Source organism: Amblyomma mixtum, chromosome 4, assembly GCF_055824585.1.
Source record: "Amblyomma mixtum isolate Tamu chromosome 4, ASM5582458v1, whole genome shotgun sequence".
NCBI classification, from domain to species: Eukaryota; Metazoa; Arthropoda; class Arachnida; order Ixodida; family Ixodidae; genus Amblyomma; species Amblyomma mixtum.
Genome location: NC_143015.1, coordinates 74,710,115 through 74,731,700, shown reverse-complemented (window position 1 = coordinate 74,731,700; position 21,586 = coordinate 74,710,115). Strand labels below are relative to the sequence as shown.

The 21,586-nt window shown below is 46.3% G+C and overlaps 1 protein-coding gene across 1 annotated transcript in view; it reads left to right on the top strand.

Annotated features, from left to right (window-relative positions):
- The first annotated feature begins 6,290 nt into the window (after positions 1-6,290).
- LOC149347045 (uncharacterized) overlaps positions 6,291-21,586 on the top strand; it is a 116,240-nt gene continuing 100,944 nt past the window's right edge. The window contains exons 1-2 of the mRNA XM_089585488.1: positions 6,291-6,411; positions 8,746-8,915. Coding sequence (XP_089441614.1) covers positions 8,913-8,915 — 3 coding nt within the window. The 5' untranslated portion in view covers positions 6,291-6,411; positions 8,746-8,912. The remainder of the gene's footprint in view (positions 6,412-8,745; positions 8,916-21,586) is intronic.

Below are 21,586 nucleotides of genomic sequence, written 5' to 3'. Positions count from 1 at the left end.
TCCTCAAATGACACCATTCGAGGGGAGTAAGGCTAGATCGTTTTTGATCGTTCTGAAACAGGCTTCATTTTACAACGCCGAGCTATGCTTATGCAAGGAAGCGTGTAAAGAAAATCACAGCTTGAGCATGGTGCCAGTCACGTACACCAAAGTACGGATGAAGGACTCCGTCTCCCTACGCACTCAGCGGAGCGCTGTATGCTGGGAACTGATAAATTTAGTTGTAGTAGGGAAGTTTTGATACCATTATTTTTTTTTACCTAAAGGAGATGCAGAACCGATGCGCACTACTATGATGAAAGAAAAAATTGCACATTCACGTTCTTCGTTTGCCGCACGTGCGCGGGACGATTTCATGGCAATGTGCAAAAAAAAACAGCTACTGCGCATGTCTGTTTTGTTTTGTAGCTAGGAAAGTTCTGTTCAAAGTGAAGGTCACCTGCACTGCGCACTGCCGGGCAAGTTGCGCCGCTTTGACTCCGCAGCTTTCCACTACAGGAACTGAAGAGAGCACGCCGTGAGCACCGGGTCGGAGCAGACGCGGAAGCAAGGAAACTGAGCAGCTTAGGACAACGGTGGAACTTGGAAGTAGCCGAATTCTAGGCTTACTCTTCGCATCAAACAACAAAATGGTAATTAAGAACCAGAGATCTGTGTGATTAGAAAGAGGAGAAAAATATACAGTTAAAAATTGAGGATAAAATGGAAGTCGATATATAGATGAAGGCTTCCTCAAAAATTAAGGAATTTATACGACCAGGAATGGCAGTTTATAAAGGATGCGTGATCAAGTAAGCTTATCGTAGCTTAAGCAGCACTTTATTAATTGGCTGTGGAGGTCGGTTGGTTTTGAGAGAAAGATTCGATACAAAGGAATATGTATTTAGCTGATATGAACTTGAGCTAGCCTAATGGGACGAATACTTTTATCGCTTCCTACTTTTATGGCGTAACGTCGACGTGGCAACCGCGTACATAATGGCACGCAATGCCATTGATTTCAGTTCTGGCTGCAAAGTCATTAAGTGCCAAAAAAACTCACTTCTCCGAACGCAAGCCTTTCATTTGGATGTCATTTTTGCATAAATACCGGAAAGTTCTGTGTGCTTACTGTTGGTCTTAACCGCACGTAGAGTTCAAGATCCATGATATGCTCACCGGTGCTGCGTGTCGTCACGATCCTCTGTCTGGGTAAGCATCATCATTGTTGTAATTTTACTTTCTCTGAGGAGGCTGTCTTCCGCATTTTTCTAAGATCACTTCTCTTTCCGTTTGTTCGCAGTATTCTTCATCGCGGGCTCAGTGGAAGCGTACGAAGGAGTTAACTGCGTAGCCTTCAGCATCACTTTTTGTATTCATGGTGCCATTTTCACCGGAACCGTTGGAGCCAACAGCACTGAAATGGGGAAAAACAGATTAATTGGGTAAATTTGTGGCAATTTGGCGCAGCAGGCTTGCTATTTCGGTTTAGCACGGCAGTTCAGGCAGGAAGATAAGATAGGAACCAAGACTGCGCAATAATGAATTCGCCACCTGTATTGTCAATAAAAGTCATTCCTGTATTTTTTATCATACTTTGTCTTACTTTACACAAGGGCTGAAAGAAATCAGCTAAAAGTTTTGACACTAATCAGAAAAAAAAAACTGAGGTCCCCTAGCATAAAAACCCACACGGTGACCCTTGACAACAGCATACGAACACGTGGCAACTTTTGACTGACTGCAAGAAAGAAGTGCAGATGCACGTTACTGGCTTATTTTTACAGGCCATGCAGCTCTTGTCACGTGAGAAACATCCTCGAAGGTGGCGTATATTTGTGTGGCTATTTTATACGAATATGTAGGATTGCCTGTTCAGTATGCGGTCCGCAACATAAGAAAATCTTAATGGAAGTTAGTAGCTCAGTCACCGTGAATTAAAAGCAGAGGACCAACATCGGCAACGGGATGGAAGGACAAAAGACAGAGCTAGCACTGAATGCAGTGCGACAGAATCTTGACGGCATGTTGTCGCCACATGTCTTAGTTGTTTCGCCACCCAAACTGGCAACCATGTAGGCAATTGCCTCGCAACCTGAACACACTTGCCTCATCATCATTATCGTCATCATCACCAGCCTGAGTACGCCCACTTAACCTATTAACCCTGTCCTTTGCCAGTTGCGGCCACAGTATACCCGCAAACTTCTTAATCTAATATCTCATCTGGGAGTAAGCTAGCGTCTTTTAAGATTCAAATTGCCACTTAACTTGCGTGCAGGTTCCCATGGACGTTGCGTTGCTCCTGATGTCTCTAAAAAGTACATCGAACCAGACCGGCAGCGCGTAATGTCAGAAATGCAGACGACAGAGCCCGGTTTCAGTGCTGAAAACTGTATGGACACCTGTACTGGATTTGATGATGATGATGTCCTCAGGCTTAAGAGCACATACCCACGGTGGGGGATTGGCCAGGGTGGATTTAGCTCATTTGTTGCTATCCCAGTGCTTCTTCGCCATCGTCGTATTTTATGCAGTGGTTTAAATTTCACGATTAACCTGCTTGCCCTCACGGACAGAACAGAAAGCTCTACCCGATAGCCCTTCTAACGCACGGATGAACTCCTTTTGGCTCAAAGCCATACAAGATGTCCCGCACATATTTAGACATCAAAGCCGTCATCTGCTGCACGTGTCGGGTTTTATTGTACTGTTTTCAGTGCTTGTCTCATCGTTTCCGCATTTGTTCGTGCGAACCGTATTTCTCGCGGTGCTCCAATTTACACAACGTCTGCCGGCGTCTTGGTGCTCCGCAGTTGAAAAGCGTTACGGTCCAACATTAGACACGGCTGGCAAAAACTGTTCAACGATTGCTTTCATGGAATTTGCGCGACCCGTTATGCGTGTTTTGTGTTCATATTTAGTAGCTATCTCATCGTTTACCGGGTAATCAGCTCCCTAAGCAGAATGTTATCATAGAAAGTTAGGCTGTGTACCATTATATTACCAGTTTGTAAATTCACCATATCACGTGGACGTGGTGTGTCATTCCGAGGTGACGTCTTAGCGGGCGCAGTTTTGGGGTAAGTGGCAGTTTGGCTATCGTTGTAAATTCTTATCACAGGATGAAGCAAAGGCACTTGAAGGTTTACAAAGGCAGTTATGTGGAGTCGGATGTGATTATGCAAATTGAAATATATGAAGTAATGTCGGGATTCTTTTTTTTTATTCGAGCTGTTTGCCATTAGGCATAATGAAAAAGGCAAAGAAAGTTATAAAAAGGAGTGCAAACACGCCTCGCTTAAAAAGCGGCAAGAGTTCGCGATAAAGCGATTATCATGAGTCCACTTGTGATAGTTGCCTGCAACGTCCCATGGCAATTCAGCAGCTCTTCTGCCTTGTGAACTGTGAGCTGGTCGTAGTCAGCCATTACTGGCAATAGCTAACATTCCACAGCTTCACGAATATTGATGTTATTTTAAACGTTGAGAATTGTGGCAGGTTGTTTATTTAGTCAAACGTCTTGAAGAGTCACATGAGTTTTGAGGGACGCCGCTGTGGGGCGCTCCGGATTGAGTTTTGGTCCACATGGGAAAAATGCACTGACATCGCACCGAACACGAGCGTTGAAAGTATGCAAGAGTGAATAGAAAATGCGCAAGAAGATATTTGCAGTGCATTTAAGCTCTGAGCCGCCAAGCTTTCAAAAACTACAAAGCGTTGTACGAAGGTTAGACTAACGCAGTGTTGTGGCTGTTCTTATGACCACTTAATTTGATCGTCTAAATGCGTGTTATCTGAAAATGCGCAATTTGAAATTGTCTTACTTTTGGTGTAAATTCCAACGTCCAATTCTGAAGGTAATTGTATGTGACCATTGTGAGAAATTCAAATTTGGTGGTTCCTCTCAGGTATCTTATCCGTGGTTCTTTATGTTAAACCTCATATAAACTCGACGTGATATCAAAATTGTCTGGTGAGTCCATGTTCTCGTGGCGCGACATTAACCCCCTTTAATTCATCCCGATGAAAAGTACTCGGTAACATATAGCCGCAGTGAACAACATTACACTGGACCGAGCAGTTGTTCCACAAAAATTGGGACCGTTCAGTTTTGTTAGAATCATGACCCTGGAGCATAGCCGCATCCATGATGGGCTGCAAGATGTGTTGACTGCTATCTCCTGAAACGTCGATGGTGGAATCACGCTTCCATCTGCGGCACCATGGCTCACCAAGCAGTTGTCTGAGTCTGGTAAATTCCGCCGCGCAGTGCCGCACGAAAAAATTTTGCACTCTTGAAACACAAGTTCTCTTTACTGGCATTTTATAGCGATAGCTGTATCTTTGGCGTTCTGCTACGCCGACACGTAAGTCCGCTCACAATCACGTGATTACCATCAGCCTGTTCCTCTGTGCACTTACCCCGCGCCTCGTGTGTAAAGTGGTCCCGATACGCCCCCAAACGCTTCGCAGTGCCTCTCAGAAGCTTTGTGTGTGCCTCTGTAGACGATATTAGCTATGCAGAATGGTGCGGGAGCAGTCTTACAACGTATGGACACCGCTACCGTATTGTGCAGGACGGATAACGGAAGATCTGGTGGGGCCGACAACTACAAAACAAATGTTTATTGCTGTCCTCGCTGACTTCCTTTACTTAGATCTTTTGGGCTTAGTCTTTCTTATGTAATTTGCTGTATCTGAAATGGAGGCCGCTTACTTTACAAGAGAGCGTCCTTTACACGAGCGTATGCGGTATTATCAGCAGAGCGGTAGCGAAAACATGTTTTGTACTCGAAAAGGGCGCAGCTTTTCGTCTGCTCACCAGTCACACGTGTCGACGAAATGCTTGTGGCAGTAGCTGTTCACTAAAGCGTAATAAATAAAAAATGAATGCATCTGAGTTTGCACACAGGAACATTCCAACAAGAGTCACTTCTGAGCATAGTTTGGCAGCTGGCGTCAGCAGAACTAGAAGCAGGTAATACGCACTGGAAATATTGTTTGTTTTCAGCGCGACATTTTCATCCTCCACAGAGCGGACAGTGAAAGACTGGTTCAATATAGTAAATTAGAGAAACACTTCTTTTTTGCATCGATTTTGTCTCGTGTGCATAAAAAATAGCTGTTCTTGACGTCACAATGCTGAGTCATACCACCTGCAAAATTACTAGGCACGACAATATGCCCTCTAAATCCTCCTTGGGGCGCATTGCCGATGATAGAAATGTGACGTATTCTAATCAACAGTTACTGAGGTTTCTGGTCAAGAAATTAAAATTTAGGATGTGAACACTCTTTTTACTCCCTTATTACTTTCACGTGTGCCGCTCGAGGTAAAAGAAGCTTCTGGCGATAACCGCTCTACGCTACTTCAATGTGTTCTGCTTCCACTAAAGGGGATGGGGGTTTCAAACTGTGTGGCTGATACGAGCTGGTGTCTGTGTCGCCGGTCAGACATGGGTGCCTCATTTCGTCTTTTCTATCGCTGTCGATGTCTCACGGCTCAGGATAGCGTTAGAACGCTCTGTCGTGTTTACATATGCGAACAGGGAATCGTCGAGGGGGGAAGTAGGGGTGTGAGGATGCCGCAGTGTTGGAATACATGTTCAGATATCGAATGAATAAAAGGAGGTGCTACGAATTCATTTTGAACCCCTGAACACAAAGTTTACTTGAATAATGACACAGCAAGACATAGGGTTAAAGATATATCGCTGACCACTTCGATGACAGGTATCAATCAGCATCCGTCACCTGCTGCTCAATTCACTACACACTTCTTTTCTCTGATCGTCACGATCTAACAGCATAGTTGGTGACAACTGAGGGGCGTAGGTTTAATGTGAGCACTACCATAAGCCTGGAGTAAAAAAAGGCCTATTAAACCTGGTTGACCATCTCCTCACCTGCGATTGCTACGTGTTTCAAGTTAAGGACATTGTGGTGCGATCTTAATGGGCCCCGGACAACCCTTCGTAATTTCAAACAAACAAGCACAGAGCGCAGATCGTACCTTCATGGTGGTCTCTTCAAAATATTGCTGACTGTTTTAAAGGAGGGACACATTAAACTGAGATAGTTCCGCCTCTTCTTGTCTGCAACTTGTGTCCCGTAGGTTCACACCAACTGAAAACTAGCGACAATAAAATAATGCATAAAAAATACAGGTCTGAGTACGATTCAAAAGCACGCGCTTTAGGCGGCAAGCCGTGCGTCTTACCTATCGGCTATGACCGTAGCTGGCATTTCCACTCGCCAAACCTACTCGCTGCGCAGCGAAGTCAAGGGGAAGGCGTGATTAAACTGAATTTTCTTTACAGCCAGACTCGTTGACTTAAAACTTTCGGACGCCGATGACCAGTTGCTCTTACATCAGAATCAACCACGACATCGTACCAACAGAAAAGGGGGCGGAATGACGGAAAGCAAGTCAGAAGGCTGAAGAGAAGAAAAGCTGACAACACTGGAGTTCTGTCCTCTCAGGGGGGACAGGGTGCGAGAAAACATGATAGAAGATGGGAAGGGTGATCAGCCTACAGTGCTTGGCCTCGGGTTTTCGAAGTAGGTCAGGGAAAACGATCGATGTAGACTGAAAATGTGACGCAAAATCGTAAGCCTATCTACACAGGCTGTTTCTGCCGCCCAAAGCCAGTTCTAGTGGTGGTTGCTAATATATTACATTGGACTTGCCTGCATTTTACATTTGCGTCGTCTTCACGAGTGCATGAGAGAGTTTTCTGAGGCTTTCGTAATTCCTTAAACCGAAAGCGTATAATGGCTCATACTGTCGTCCGTTAACACACCGGGTCACGCGCGTTTAACTCGGGAACTAAAATAAATACAAGGAAAACAATGGCTGCTTCATATAGAGGAGGAATAAGTGAAACTAGAAGCCAGGTTTGATGGCTGTAGAATAATTAGTTAATTAATTACAGGCAAAAATATCGAAACTGCGTCGAAAAAGCGCGGACGTCGATATAGCCACGGGAACGGTGTGATGTCACATCCACCGGAAGTCGTCACGGCATGGTAAAAATTGTCGCAACGTCTGATTTGCGTCAAATTAGCTGGATAAATGTGTAATTAAGCATAGTTACCACCTAAGATCCACGAAAGATGCACAATTTTGGTATCGATATAGCCACGGGAACAGTGTTACGTCACATCCGCCGGAAGTCGCCACGGAATAGTGTCCCCGGCTTTCGCCTCTCAACACTTTAGTTGCAAAAGTGTCCACGCATTTTTTCCTCACTCTTCCCTTTTCGTAATAGTACTTGTACAGCCCCTACCTGCACGGCTGTGGGGTGCACACACCTAGACAGGCATCCCACCCTGTGCCGTGCGTGTCGCGAGGTTGTTGCGTCCAACTTGTGCGGGTCGGCCGCGAGGTGCCCGGCATTAGCTGCAGTGCTGCTCCCGTAGCACAAAGGAGATATCCACCGAATGAAGTAGCAATTAATTCAAATGATTTATCTAGAAATTTTATTTAGCACAGTGCAGGAAGAACGGAAAGGAATTGATAGGGGTAACGTTAATGAGCGATACAGAGCCTGTGTTGCCGTGTCACGTCCCTGTCTTTTGAGCTGTTTCCTTCACTTGACTTCATGTACTAACAAGCCCGCCAGAAAGCCCTATTGGTTAAAAACAGAGTACATTAAGGAACACACGCGAAGTGATATCTTCTAGCTAAGTTGATAAGAGCATCGAAATACACATGGGCACGATGTACAGTATACTGTATTGAGAAGATAACGAATGGTCGCTTAGGTACAGGCTGGAGCCTAAAGAGAGGGAAAAAGTACAAAATGGTGGCAGTTTTCGGTAGGTGGTGCCGAGAAGCAGAGTTGGAAGGATAGCTTAGTCACACGTTCTGTAGGATCGGGTTCATTGGAGGTGACTGGGAGAGGCACTGTTTCTGCAGTGGACATAACTGCGCTGCTGCTCCAGCTTCTCCCGATGCTGATGAAGTTACCCACGTCACGCTTTGTGTCATTACTCCGGTGCGTAGCTTGGATGCAGCATACACCTCTACCGTTGCTGGCCGCTCTAACCAGGCTCAGCCAAATTAGGTCACATAGCACGTAAACTTTCAAATGACGTATTTGAGCTTCCGAGCTTCACTGCGTGCGTGCTTTAGGTATTACATTACATGCATGACCTCACTTATTTGCTCCATACTAGAGAATCCTTTGTTTATTGCCTCAATGTAAAATGTTAAATAGAATGTCGCTAGACAAAGTTGCGAATGAACTAGCATTGATTAGCTAAAAGGAAGGGTGGGGTGCTATTAGGGTTACAGGAGATGAGTACAAAATATTCACAAATATTTACTCCCTCTCCTCAAATGATATAAATAACATTGATTAAACTTGCACGCTTTCATCGTTCTAAAAGTCACTACATTTTACACCTCAACTGATGAAGACTCAAAACAGACCTATGACCGTTCCCAGCTACAGAAGGATGCGGCTAACGTACAACATACTACAGATAAACGACTCGGCACCAAATACGCAGCCAACGAATCCCTATGCGCTCGAAACTCCTAAATGCAGCTGCCGTGTTAGCGTTTTAGGTGCGATTTACTTTATTTAAGCAAAGTGTATTTAAATCCAACGGGCTGCACCCACAATCAAAAAGCAATTGCACACTGCGGCGTGGTGTTTCCAGCAGGTGTGCGGGCGGGCTTCGCTTTACGTGCGAAAGCGAGCCACGTGCAAACGTGCAAATTGGGAGCCACGTGAACTGTGTCCTGCCCAACAGGTGGTGCCCATTCGAATGCGCAGCAAAACTCCATGCGCAGCAAAATGCGCAGGAAAACGTCGAGCAAACGGTCAGAGAAGACGCGCAAGCAGTGGAACCAAGCTTTGGACCACGGTTGAACGTCGGAATACACGCATTTGGAGCTGGTCCTTCGCAAAGACGGCGAAATGGTAATGAAAAACAAATCTTAATGGTGACGAAAATGGAGTGAAAGTGTTTATTGCTCGAAAATAATGAAATAAGCTTTACCTAAATTTGATATTGGTATAATAGGCCTATAATTATGGATTTAATGCGGTTAGATATAGCAGATTATATAGGATGGAGACAGGGATTAACTGTGTCAAGGAAGAAGCACGGGCAAGTTGGTACAACATTCTAAAGGTAGGTAAACCAGTGCGTTGTGTGTCGTTTTCTTCCTTCAGCCCGTGTTTTGTGCTGGTTTACCGTTCTGGAGATAGAAGCACACCTATTGTCAAAGTTCCTAGACTACTATATATGCGGTGGAGATCGATGGATTATTAAGAAAACATGCGATACTACTATACGTAGCACAAGCATTAATGCGTTTGTGCCTACATAACGCAGTAGCAGTTTTGATTTTTCTTTGTATGGCGCAACCTAGAGCTTGTACGGCATAGCCTTCTAGCCTTGTGGCTTGTAGCCTTGTACGGCGGTTAGCAATATCACAACTGAAATTGTGGGAGCGAAAAGCGAGAACACAGATAAAAAAATTCATTAGTTTTAAACTAACGCACAGTTTCACTGAAATTGATTCATTTTCACAAATATGCCTCACTGTGCACTCTGCTTACAATTTCTGTTGTATTATGCATAGAGCTCTAGATCGAAGCTGTGGACGCCACTACTGCTTGTGCTCACAGCAGTCTGTCTGCGTGAGTATTTCTGGTGCTTTATTTCGGAACAGTATCGGGAAGCAATCTTTGGTCTCTTTCGTTGAATATTTTATTTTCATTTGTTCGCAGTAATCTACGTTGCGTGTCCCGTGGAAGCACACAAAGGGGGAAACTGCGCGCAAATCGCACTAAATATCGGTTTGCTTGGCGCCACCATCCCCATTACTATCGGCGACGACGAGGTCGTGTTAGGATGAGGAGACTTACTTGACACACTTTTGCATGGATAAACAGAAGAAGCTTGGAAATTTAACCCAGCAGGCAAGCTCTTCTAGGAAGTTAAAACCACGCCGCCGACAGCGCGAGTAAGGATTCACCTGTATCTGAATAAATGGTAAACATTTTCTCTTTTGTCGCAGTTTTCTATTTTTTTTTTTATGGAGAAAGGGGAGGGGGGGAGGATTTTTCTCAAGGCCGAGAGAACTGCTGCCGCTTGGCCCAAAGCCCACATGTTCAGCCTCGACTGCGGAGTCCAAGCTGTGAGTACTTTGGCAGCCTCAACGGTGCACGTCAGTTACTGGACGAAACATTAAACGGTGTTACTGATGACGGGTTTGCTTTTGCAAACCGCGCATCTAACTCCAGCTCCGAGTTATTCCCGAAGTTCTCTCGGCAGTTCATTGTAGCATCATCGAATGAGAACTTCGTGTAGGCTGGTTAGTTAATCACCGGGGGCTTTTAAAGGAAAGTAATACCAAGAAACACGGAAAGGACTGTGTGTAGGGAAGGGAAAACTTTATTTACACTAATGGTTTTTCCTGCGCTTTTTTGGGCATCTCAGAGACGTCTTGGTTTTACCCCCAGGAGCCTTCTCTGTCGAAGTCGTCCGCCTCTAATCAGTGGTCGGTTGCCCTCAGTCCAGGGCTCCGCTGGCCACTGCCGCCAGTTGAGCTCGCGGTACCAGACCTTGTTGGTCTTCAAAGCGGTCGCAGGACAGCAGAGTCTCCCATTGCTCCGCACTCGGGTTTTGTATTTTGGGGACCACGTCTATGTTTTGGCAGGCCCATGTGATGTGGTATAGAGTAGGTTTTTCGTCGCACCAGGGACATTTGTCCGTGTAGATCGTAGGGTGCATTTTGTTTAGTATATGTAGGTTTATGAAAGCCTGTTTGTAATTGTCTCCAAGTGACAGCTTCATCTCTGCTGAGAGATTTGTGCGGTGGGGGATATCGCATTCTTCTGCCTCTATAGCTTTGTAGTATGGCCGATTATTCCCTGGGTGCTGGCGCGAGTTCCGCGGTCTCGTCGGATGCTCGGAAAGTAATGTATCCTCGAGCTATCCTGTCGGCCTCTTGGTTCCCTGCCACCCCAGTGTGCCGCGGTACCCACACAATTTTGTGTGGGATCTTATCGTTTTGTTCTTCCTGGTTTTTAATTCTGTCGCTCGCTGCGAAGAGTATACGGAGGGCGTGACGACCTAACCTGCCATTCATATAATTTCGGCAGGCTGTTTGAGAGTCCGTGAGTGTTGTTAGTGACCGCCCGGTTCTATAGCCCTCCACCACCGCTAGAGCAACGATTACTTCCTCGGACTCTGCAGCTGTGCAGCCTCGAAGAGACGCGCTGGTCATTTCGCGTAAAGACGAATCGACCACCGCCGCTACAGCGATTTCGGTATCTCCTCCTCTCCAAGACGCATCTGCATACACGGTCGTGGCTTGAGGAGCGTATGTTTTCTCGATGAATTAGGGCGGGTCCTATATAGGAAGTTGCTGTCACGTGTGTTAACCTACTCGCCTTCATGAACTGCAACTGTACGCTTTTGTCGTATAGGGTACAACGCTTGTCCTTTCCTGTTGTGCTTCTTTGTTGTCCTGGTATTTTTGCAGTTTCGAATTTTGCAATGCTTTTCCGACGTCTGTGTCCAACTCTTATTGTAGCGCAATTCGAAATTGTAACGGTCAAACATTAAACTTTGAAAGGCTGCAGTTCCTTCGACATGCGCGCCATGAAAAAGTTCGTGGAATTTCGCTTTCCTATGTTTTGGAGGGCTGTATGCTTTCACAATGAAGGTGCTGCCCCTCTTTCCTTTCTTCTTTGGTATAATTTCTACTATCACGTGTTCTACGTCGGTGTCGGCTATCCTGTCGTGGTTTATGGCGATGAGCGCCTTACTGACTAGGGTTGCCGTTCTTCCCTTCTCTTGAGTCTCATAGCCCGTATATCCTGCGAGTGTAGGCGTAGTGCCCGGCTCTTGAACCGCTATGATGTCGGGCGGTGTTTGTTGTGTATGGATGTGTTGTTGGAGTAGGCCCTGCTTCTTGCGGTAGCCTTTGCAGTTCCATTGCCATATGTCTAGGGTTTCTTGCTTGCCTAAGGCTTTGTTGGCCATATTTAAGCTTCAGTGTTGTTTGTTGGCGAGTTGGCGAGGGCTGTCAACGCGGGGCGGTGGTAGGCCTTTTCTCTAATGTTCTTGGCGAATTTCTGCTTGCGGATGCTACTCCGGAGTTCTGTGACTTGCAGTTGCACTTGCTGCATCATCTGCTGCATCATCTGCTGCATCATCTGCTGCATCATCTGCTTCCTCATTTGCTGTGTTTCTGCCTTAAATTTAGTGAGATCCTCGTTCCCTGTTTGCGACGGGGCTTGGGCTTGCAATGCTTGTGGCTGCGGAGGGCTGTTCGACTTAAGGCCTCGTACTGCCTTCGCGAGCTCTGCTACTTGGCGCTCTAGCTCTTTCTGCCTAGCGCGTGATAGTTCTAATTCGAGCAAACTAGCAAAAAACAACACGCTAATCATACTAGGATACTTCAATGCCATGTACAAAAGCTGGGGATACCAAACAGCTAACCCAAAAGGTAAAGCACTAGCAGAGGCAGCAGAAAACACAGACTGCAATCGCCTCACAGACTCAGACACTCATACCAGAATCGGAAACAGCGTCAGTACCGACACCTGCCTCGACCTCACATTCATACGGGGAGCGGAACAGACAGTGTGGGAGAATCTGTTAGAAAGTCTGGGCAGTGACCACTACATGCTTAAAACGCAAGTAACCTCAGACGGGCTAAAGCACTAGCTGGGATCAGCAAAAATCACGGATTGGAGCACTTTTCGAGGCGCATGGGACGTGAATCTCGCCGCGAACGGGCTCCAACCGATAGAAGAGTGGGGAAACATGTTCAAAGAAAAACAGCGCAAGTAAACTAAGGAAATCGCGCGAACGACGCAGACACCTGAGGTAGACGCCATGCTGCTCAAGCTGTGGGAAGCTAGACGGGGGTGGTGGTGGTGGTGGTGAAAACTTTTATTTTGGGAAAAAGAGTTTGTGAGCCACAGAGTGGCCCCGCTACATGGCGTACTCCTCTGCTTTCGCTCTGACTTCTGCGATCTTAAGTTTTAGTTTTCTGTGGTACTTTTGTTTCTTTCACCTCTTGGTGAGCCCCCGTTTAGGGATGTAGACGGGGGCTCACCAAGAGGTGGAAGAAGCAAAAGTACCACAGAAAACTAAAACTTAAGATCGCAGAAGTCAGAGCGAAAGCAGAGGAGTACGCGGTGCAATTGGCAAGGCAAAATTGGCAAGAATTCAGCGACTCCCTCAGCGGAACTTTGAGCACAGCGAGGACGTGGCATATCCTCAAGGCTCTCATAGATCCAACCAAGACCGAGGCAGAAAACAACTAAGCCATCTACCGGTTAATCCACCAGTTCGAGGGACCAGACTCAGAACTCCTGGAGAAAGTACGCGTTAAGTGATTCGGGGACACAAACCCAGCAGCTCACGCAGAGCGCTACCGGGGAAGAGAAAACGATACCCTGGACAGACCCATCACGCGAGAAGAGGTCTACGCAGCGATTCGAAACACAACCAGAAACACGGCCGCGGGTGCAGACAAGATCAGTAACGCACTCATCCGCAACCTCAATGATGAGCTAGTCGCAGAATTAACCGACTTTCTCAACAAACACTGGGACGCGGAGACCATCCCCGAGGAATGGAAGCATGCGGAGGTATTCATAATTCCTAAACCGGGCAAGAAACTAAAAATTGAGAAACTCAGACCTATCTCACTTACATCGTGCCTAGGAAAACTGTACGAACGAGTGCTGACTCTGAGACTACAACAGTACATGGAGGACAACGAACTGTATCCGCACAGCATGTTCGGTTTCAGAACAAAACTATCGACCGAAGATGTATTTCTTCAAATCAAAGAAGAAGTACTCGGGAACGTCCCCAAGAGCGGAGAGAACATAATAATGGCATTGGACATCAAGGGGTCTATTGACAATGCAAGTCACGAGGCTATCCTTACGGGCATGAACGACCTGAACTGCGGGAGGAGAGTCTACGACTACGTCAAAGCCTTCCTCTCAAACAGAACGGCAACAACTGGCCTGGGGAAGCTCATATCAGACAAATCCCTTACTCCAAATAAAGGAACACCTCAAGGATCGGTGGTCTCCCCTACGCTTTTCAACATAGCCATGATTGGCTTGGCAAAACAGTTAAAAGCATTCGACGGCATACACCATGCCATGTATGCCGACGACATCACCATCTGGGTCAACACAGGCTCGCTCGGAGAGAAAGAAGATAAATTACAAAAGGCAGCCACCTGCGTAGAGAACTACGCCAGAGCAAGAGGGCTAGCATGCTCCACCGTGAAATCCGAGCTCCTAAGAGTTTGGAGAGGAAAACAAAATCGTACAGTCCCCACTGGCGACGACTTAAAGTTAAAAGTGCACCTCGAGGGGAAGTCAATACCGGAAAAAGCACTCATCAGAATCTTGGGAATATGGATACAGTCAAACCAACGCTGCACCCACACCCTCGCCCTACTCAAAACATCCACTCTACAAGTGGCCCGCATGATCACGCGCATCTCACACAGACGTCATGGCATACGAGAGGAGGACACACTCAAGCTGGTCAGAAGCCTGGTAGTCAGCCGAGTGACATACAGCCTCCCCTACTACAATCCCATCAAGAGTGAGGTACAACACGCGGGCGTGATTCTACGCAAAGGCAACAAAACCGCACTCCACCTTCCTCACAGCACTTCAACCGAAAAGCTCCTAGCCCTAGGACTACACGAAACTTTCGATCAATTGAGAGAAGCACAACTCTAGACTCCCAACTGCGCAGACTACAGCAGACCCCATCTGGCAGAGAGCTCCTAAAGAAACTGGGCCGCGCCGATCAAATTCAAGAGATACAGCGCACAGAAACAATCCAGGACGAATATCGCAGCACACTAAAAGTAACGCTCATACCCCGAAACATGGATTCCAGCCTACACAAAGCACTCAGAGAGGCAAGGGCTGAATACCTACAAAAGACATTAGCACCCCAAGGAACGACGGTATACGTGGACGCAGCAACATACACCAGAACAGCGGGGCAGGACAACAGCAATGCGGCAACAACGGTGATTGACTCGACCCTACGCGAGATCACCAGCGCATCACTACAAGACTTTACGATAGTGTAGGCTGAGGAAGCGGCCGTCGCTCTAGCGGCAGCGGAGGGCTATCGATCTAAACGGTCTCTAACAATCCTTACAGACTCCCAAGCAGCATGCCGCAACTACCCACGCGGCAGAATAGGGCACAGAGCGCTCCGCATACTCCACTCTGGGGCCCACATAACACAACGACAACCAAACGAAGAGTCAATCAGGCATACGATAGTATGGACGCCGGGACACGCGGGAGTAACAGGGAACCAAGAGGCGGACAGGATAGCTCGAGGGTACACTTATTACCGAGCATTCAAAGTAGGCGACCTCGAGGGGAACGAACCTGTACCTCAAGATTATTCGGCGATACTAAACTATTACAAGGGCTGCAGGAAGCGGTATCCACCACCGCACAACTCTCTTAGCAGAGAGGACTGTTGCGTGGGGGCAGCTACAGACGGGCTCGTACCCAAACCTAAACGTACTGAACAAAATGTATCCCACACAATACAACAACAAATGTCCTTGCTGCCACGAACCACCCACGCTGTACCAGATAACGTGGGCATGCCAGAGGATAAGCGTGGTACCCGTTATAACAAACCCGAGTGTGGAGCAATGGGAGGGAGTGTTCTCCAGCGATCGCCGGGTCGACCAAGAAGATCTGATTCGGCGAGCACAACTGGCAGCAGCATCCAGCGGAGCCCTGGACTAAATGCAACCGACCTTTGTGCAAGAAGATGGACGAAGCCATCTGAAAACCGCAGAATACAACCGAATCTAGAGCTTGATAAAGTTTTTCACTCCACTCCACACACTTCGACATGTGCGCGCTTAGTTAGTGTTGATTTGTGCTCGGAAAATGTAAATGAAAATTGGTTTTTGAGGAAAGGAAATGACGCAGTAACTGTCTCACATGTCTCGGTGACACCAGAAACGACGTAAGGGAAGGGATAAAGGAGGAAGTGAAGGAACATAGGAGTGAGTGAGTGAGTGAAAACTTTATTGGATCTTTCAAGGGTTTCGCGGTTGTGGAGTCTCCGTCGTCTTCTCTGGTGCTGGCGACTTGAGGCTTCTCGTCAGCAAGGGTGGGCCCCTATTCCAAGGCTCCACTGAGTCGTGCTACATGAGTCGCGTGCTGCACTAAGGCCCTTCGGGTCGCGAGCTCGCCGCTGGTGAGCCGACTCTCCCATTGCTCCGCACTCGGGTGTTCGTGTTGGTGGAATGCTTTGTTGCGTTCGCATTCCCACGTGATATGATCAAGTGTAGGTGTGGCATCGCACCAAGGGCAGGTGGCTCTGTATTGTGTCGGGAACATCTTATTAAGTATGTGTAGGTTAGGAAAGGAGTTGGTCTGTAATCTGCGCCAACCGGTCCCTTCCTCCTTTGTTAGGGCTTTGTGTGGTGGTGGATATCTAATTCTAGCTCCCTATGCAAGTGCAAGATCTCTGCGTATCCCCCCTCGCAAGCCTGTAGGCGAAGCTCCGGAGCATTTGACTGCCCTGCTCGGAATGCGTTACCTCGAGCTAGGCTGTCTGCCCTTTCGTTCCCCCCTATGCCCGCGTGGCCCGGGATCCAGATTAGGTTATGCCTGGGTTTCTCCTCGGCGGAGGTTACCCCGCTGAGTATTTTAAGGGCTGTTTTGCTGATCCTGCCCCTCGTGTAGTTCCTGCACGTCTCCTTCGAGTCCGTCAGTATGTTGAGAGATCGGCCCGTTCTGTAGCCTTCTGCTGCATAGGAAGAAAAAAAGTGCCGTAGTGGAGGTCTCCGAAATAATTTCGACCACCCGGGGATCTTTAACGTACACTGACAACGCACAGCAAACGGGCACCTCTTGTGTTTCGCCTCCATTGAAACGCGGCCGCCGCGGTCGGGTTCGAACTCGGGTACTCCGGCACAGTAGACCAGCGCTTTCTTAGCTGAAGTACCCGGTTCGAACCCGACTGTGGAGGCCGCGTTTCAGCAGTGCTGTTTTGTCTAATCTCCGATAAGACAGCTATCTTGTTGGTCTTGGCGGAAGCTGAAGATAATTGCCTTTCAAAAATGTGCACACGCCACGCGATTCAGGAGGGCTGTGTTCTTGTCGAGATCTCTGTGGGCACTTTAAAGCCGCCAGTGCTAAAATACCTTTTGCTGGCACTTTTTAGTTCCGGATGAAGCATTGCAAGTTTTCCATACGTATTTGTATAGACTCCTGAGACTCCAGAATATAAAATGTCTTGAATTGTGACGAAAACGAATTCATAGGTTGGAAGCGATGACCTCAGGATTAGAGCAGCTGAGAATTACTTCTGCGCTGTTTTTGAAAGCAGAGCTGCTATCTTGTGAGTACGGACCGAGACACCTCACTTTGCTCATCTTGAAGAGTTCTCAAGCAGTTGGCACTGAATTAAAGCACATTTTACGGATACGTTAAAAAAGTATTACGTTATTTCATTCGACGGTAAAGCACATTTAGGCACTAATTAGCCCACGAGTCATTGCAGCTAACACATGTGAGAGAGAGTTAGAGAGAAATAACATTTATTAGCCCCCGCCAAAAGGTTGACGGGGATCCCAGGCGTAGCCATAATGGCTGTAATTTTCTTGTGTGCTTCGAAGTTCATTCTGTAATGATAAGATGGACTCGATTGCCCAGACTCTCTGCTACTTCATGGTCGACGAAATATAGCGCAAAAAAATACCAGGAAAGCAAAAACTCTGACTTTCATCAGGGTTTATTGGAATTGACTTCAAGTGTCATTACATGGCAAGCCTAAAATCGAAAAACAAAGGACGCTGTGTCATGGACGCAAGGGAGTTAAGTGAAACGAAAAAAAATGACTGATAATTATTATGAACAATCGCCATTTAATAATATTTTTCACTTTCCTATTTCTTTGACATGGCTTGAACATGACGCATTTTGTTTGCTTTTTTTAGGTTGCCCATATACAGATTCTTGAGGGGCTTTACAATAAACGCTGTAAAATGCGAGCGCTTGTTTCTTTCGGTTCTCTTTTTGGCTGCCTCTTTCCTTTGCTGTTTCGTCTACCATTTAAATTACCATTTTCCTAGGTAAAAACGCAACAAAAAAATACTTCAGTTATCGCTTGGAACACAGTTTATCAGACTGTAAGTATTGCCCATAGCAGCATATGCTAAGCATGCTTAAAAAAATTGCCCACGCTTAGCTTGGTTAAGCCAAGCATGCGTTGCATATTGCGCGGTCTTTTTGCGCGAGGTATTGTTTGGCGGCACTCGATTTTCTCAGTAGCTTTTCCTCCGTGACGTATGGATGGATGGATAGGAGCGCCCCCTTTGAAACGGGGCGGCGGCAACCGCCACCATGCTCAGCCGTCGTTTTTTTTTCTTTCTTTTCTTTTTTTCTTTTTCACGTGGTTTAGTGACGTCACGTCACCACGTGACGTGACGTCACAAAACCACTCGACGTCACGTCACGTGGTTTGGTGGCTGCCCGGCCGCGCCCAAGGGCTGAACTGAGTGTTTGCAATATGCTACGCATAAAAATCATTCACCGAGTTTAGATTCCGTGTTGCAGGAGGCCAAATGTTTTTACATGGGCTCGAGAAAACAGCGATTCCATCATGACCATCCATCTAGGAGAGAGTGAGAAGAGCTACTTGGAGTGAGAGTATATCCGCAAAATAGATAGTACTCTAAAAATTTACATAAGCGCACGTCGCTCTTAAGTTCTTCACTTCCATATATAGGGTGTTTCACTTAAGACTTCGCACAATTTCTAAAAATAGGCTTTTTGAGTTAGAAGAACGCTTTCTTCGGCGTAGCATTGTCAGCAGTGAAGTACATCAGAATAGAGCTAAGACTTGCTAACAGCTGGTTGGTTAACTGATATTTAATATTTAACTTTCTAACTATAACATGTAGGCTTCTTAAAGATTTAGAGACGTGTAGCTCACCGTAATTAATATCCACATCAGTTTTTAGAATTTCGAAAACACGGTTGCCCTCCACGCTCCAAAATACATGCGCTTTCGAGAAGTTTGAATGCAAAGCAACCCGTCCAGTGCACGTAACTTGTTAGAATAGCCAAAACCTGTTGGGCCACAGCGCTGAGGGTAACACGTTTTCAAACTTATAAAAAACATATGGATATTAACTACTGCGAGCTGCACGCCTCTCGCACAATAAGGAGTCAAACAGTAATAGTTCAAAAGATCATCATCATCATCATCAGCCCGACCACACCCACTGCAGGGCAAAGGCGTCTCCCATGTCTCTCCAACTGACCCTGTCCTTTGTCAGTTGCCGCCACTGTATCCCCGCAAACTTCTCAATCTCATCCGCCCACCTAACTTTCTGCCACCCCGTGCTACGTTTGCCTTCTCTTGGAATCCACTCCGTTACCCTTAAGGACCAGCGGTTATCTTGCCCTCGCATTACATGCCCTGCCCAAGCCCATTTCTTCCTCTTGATTTCGACTAGGATGTCATTAACCCGCATTTGTTCCCTCAACCACTCCGCCCTCTTCCGATCTCTTAACGTTACACCTATCATTTTCCTTTCCATAGCTCGCTGCGTTGTTCTTAACTTGAGCTGAACCCTTTTCGTTAGCCTCCACGTTTCTGCCCCATAGGTGAGTACCGGTAGGTTAAAAAGATAAGTATACAATATTAGTTTAGCAGCCTGGCATCGATACCATGGCATCGTGTTATAAAGGTGGTAGCAAGTCAATGCCAGCGGGCAGCGGCGAACGAGTGTCTCACTTTGAACGCTGAATGAGAAAAATTATCGACTGTAAGGCTGAATAGTCAGTATACTATGCAGGAAAAGGTATATGCTAAAAATAGTTAAAATTTCTGTATTGCATTATTAACTCTTCCAGCCGGACCTCTGCAAATGATCACCTAATCCCTGCTATGCTATCTAAAACTAGACGTCATCAAAGCCTAAACATCCCGTCTTACTTTGCCCGCACGGACACTTTTAAATACAGGTTCTTTCCGCGTGTAATCGAATGTTGGAATTTTTTACCCGGTTCTACTTGCTCTCTTCTTTTAGAGCTGTTTTTAGCGGCTATTGAATTGGTTTTGCCTTTTTCTTGCATTTCACTCATGCTGTTTCGGATGTTTGCCATTGTTGTGCTCCATGTTTTTCTAGATTGTTGTTCACACCACCACGGCAATAGCCCAATAGGACTGCAGTACGTATAAATAAATAAATGTATAAATAAATGAGATTAAATGGACGCTTTCTCGCACGTTTTGAACTTTTATTTAAAATGCAGTATTTGCAGAGTTAGCAGGACCATACAGTGAGATACATCCAGATGCTTCTATGGTCGTTTGTCTGTGCCTTCGGAGCACACATGCTCCCGACAACTCTGGCGGCCGCGGCTGATGGTGTCACGCCTCTGGCTGTTCCTTGCGCTGAAGCTCATTGTTGCGTCCGAGTAAATTGCCCAAAATGGTTTGTAGCGTGCTGATGATCTCCCCAGCATCTGCAGCCGGTAATGCGACGACGACCGCCACTGCGAGGAAAAGTGAGAGTGATTGTCATAGCCAATCTCTCAAGTGTACCGGTTCACCCACGCATTTTAGGATCAATAGAACTACAGTTATGCATACAGGGTGTTTAACCTAAGACTTTTTTATTTGTTTTTTTATTTAACGTATCCCGCACGGCCAGAGGCATTACAGAGGTGGAGTTACAAAACACAAGATTAAGGATAGAAAAATACAGCAGAGAGACAAACTTATAACACCTGAGTATACAATGCTAGCTATAGGTTCGCGGAACATCTCGTAATTATTGATGTCGATAATATCTACGGGAAGGTGATTCCAGTCATGCGAGGTACGCGGCAAGAATGACTGACAAAAATACTCGGTGTTAGAAGAATCGAAACCGACTTTTAAGACTATGGCCAGTACGATGGCATGCGCAAAATGGCTGTTGGATAAGGCGATCGCACAGTACAGGATGGTGGTACAATTGGTGAAATAATGAGATACGAGACGATTTTCGATGAAGTGACAGCAATGGAAGAGAAAGGCTGGAGTTCATAGTAGTTATGCTTGCAGTACGGTTGTAATTAGCGAGGATGAAAAGTGTAGAGTTATTCTGAACCATCTCAAGAGCAGTAATATGACTGTCGTAAGACTGTCATATGACTTTTATATATATGACTGCCTTAATAACTCAATTTTAAAAAACTATTTTTTTTATTTAGAAGAGCGCTTTTTCTGGCGTAGCATAGACAGTGGTATAGTACATAAGAACGGAGGTAAGACGTGCTAACTAGCAGGCTGATTAATTAATATTGAATATTCAACTTTTTAGCGTTTACTGTTTGGCTCTTTAATTACTGAAACGTGTGTATACCACCGTAAGTAATATCCATATAAGTTTTTAGAATCTCGTAAACGCGGTTACCTTTGGCGCTCTGGCCCAACAAACTTGGGTATTTCGACGAGTTACGTGCACTGGAGAGATTGCTTTGCCTGCAAGCTTATCGAAAGCCCATGTATTTGGGTGCAATTGATATAGTCGAGGGTTTGA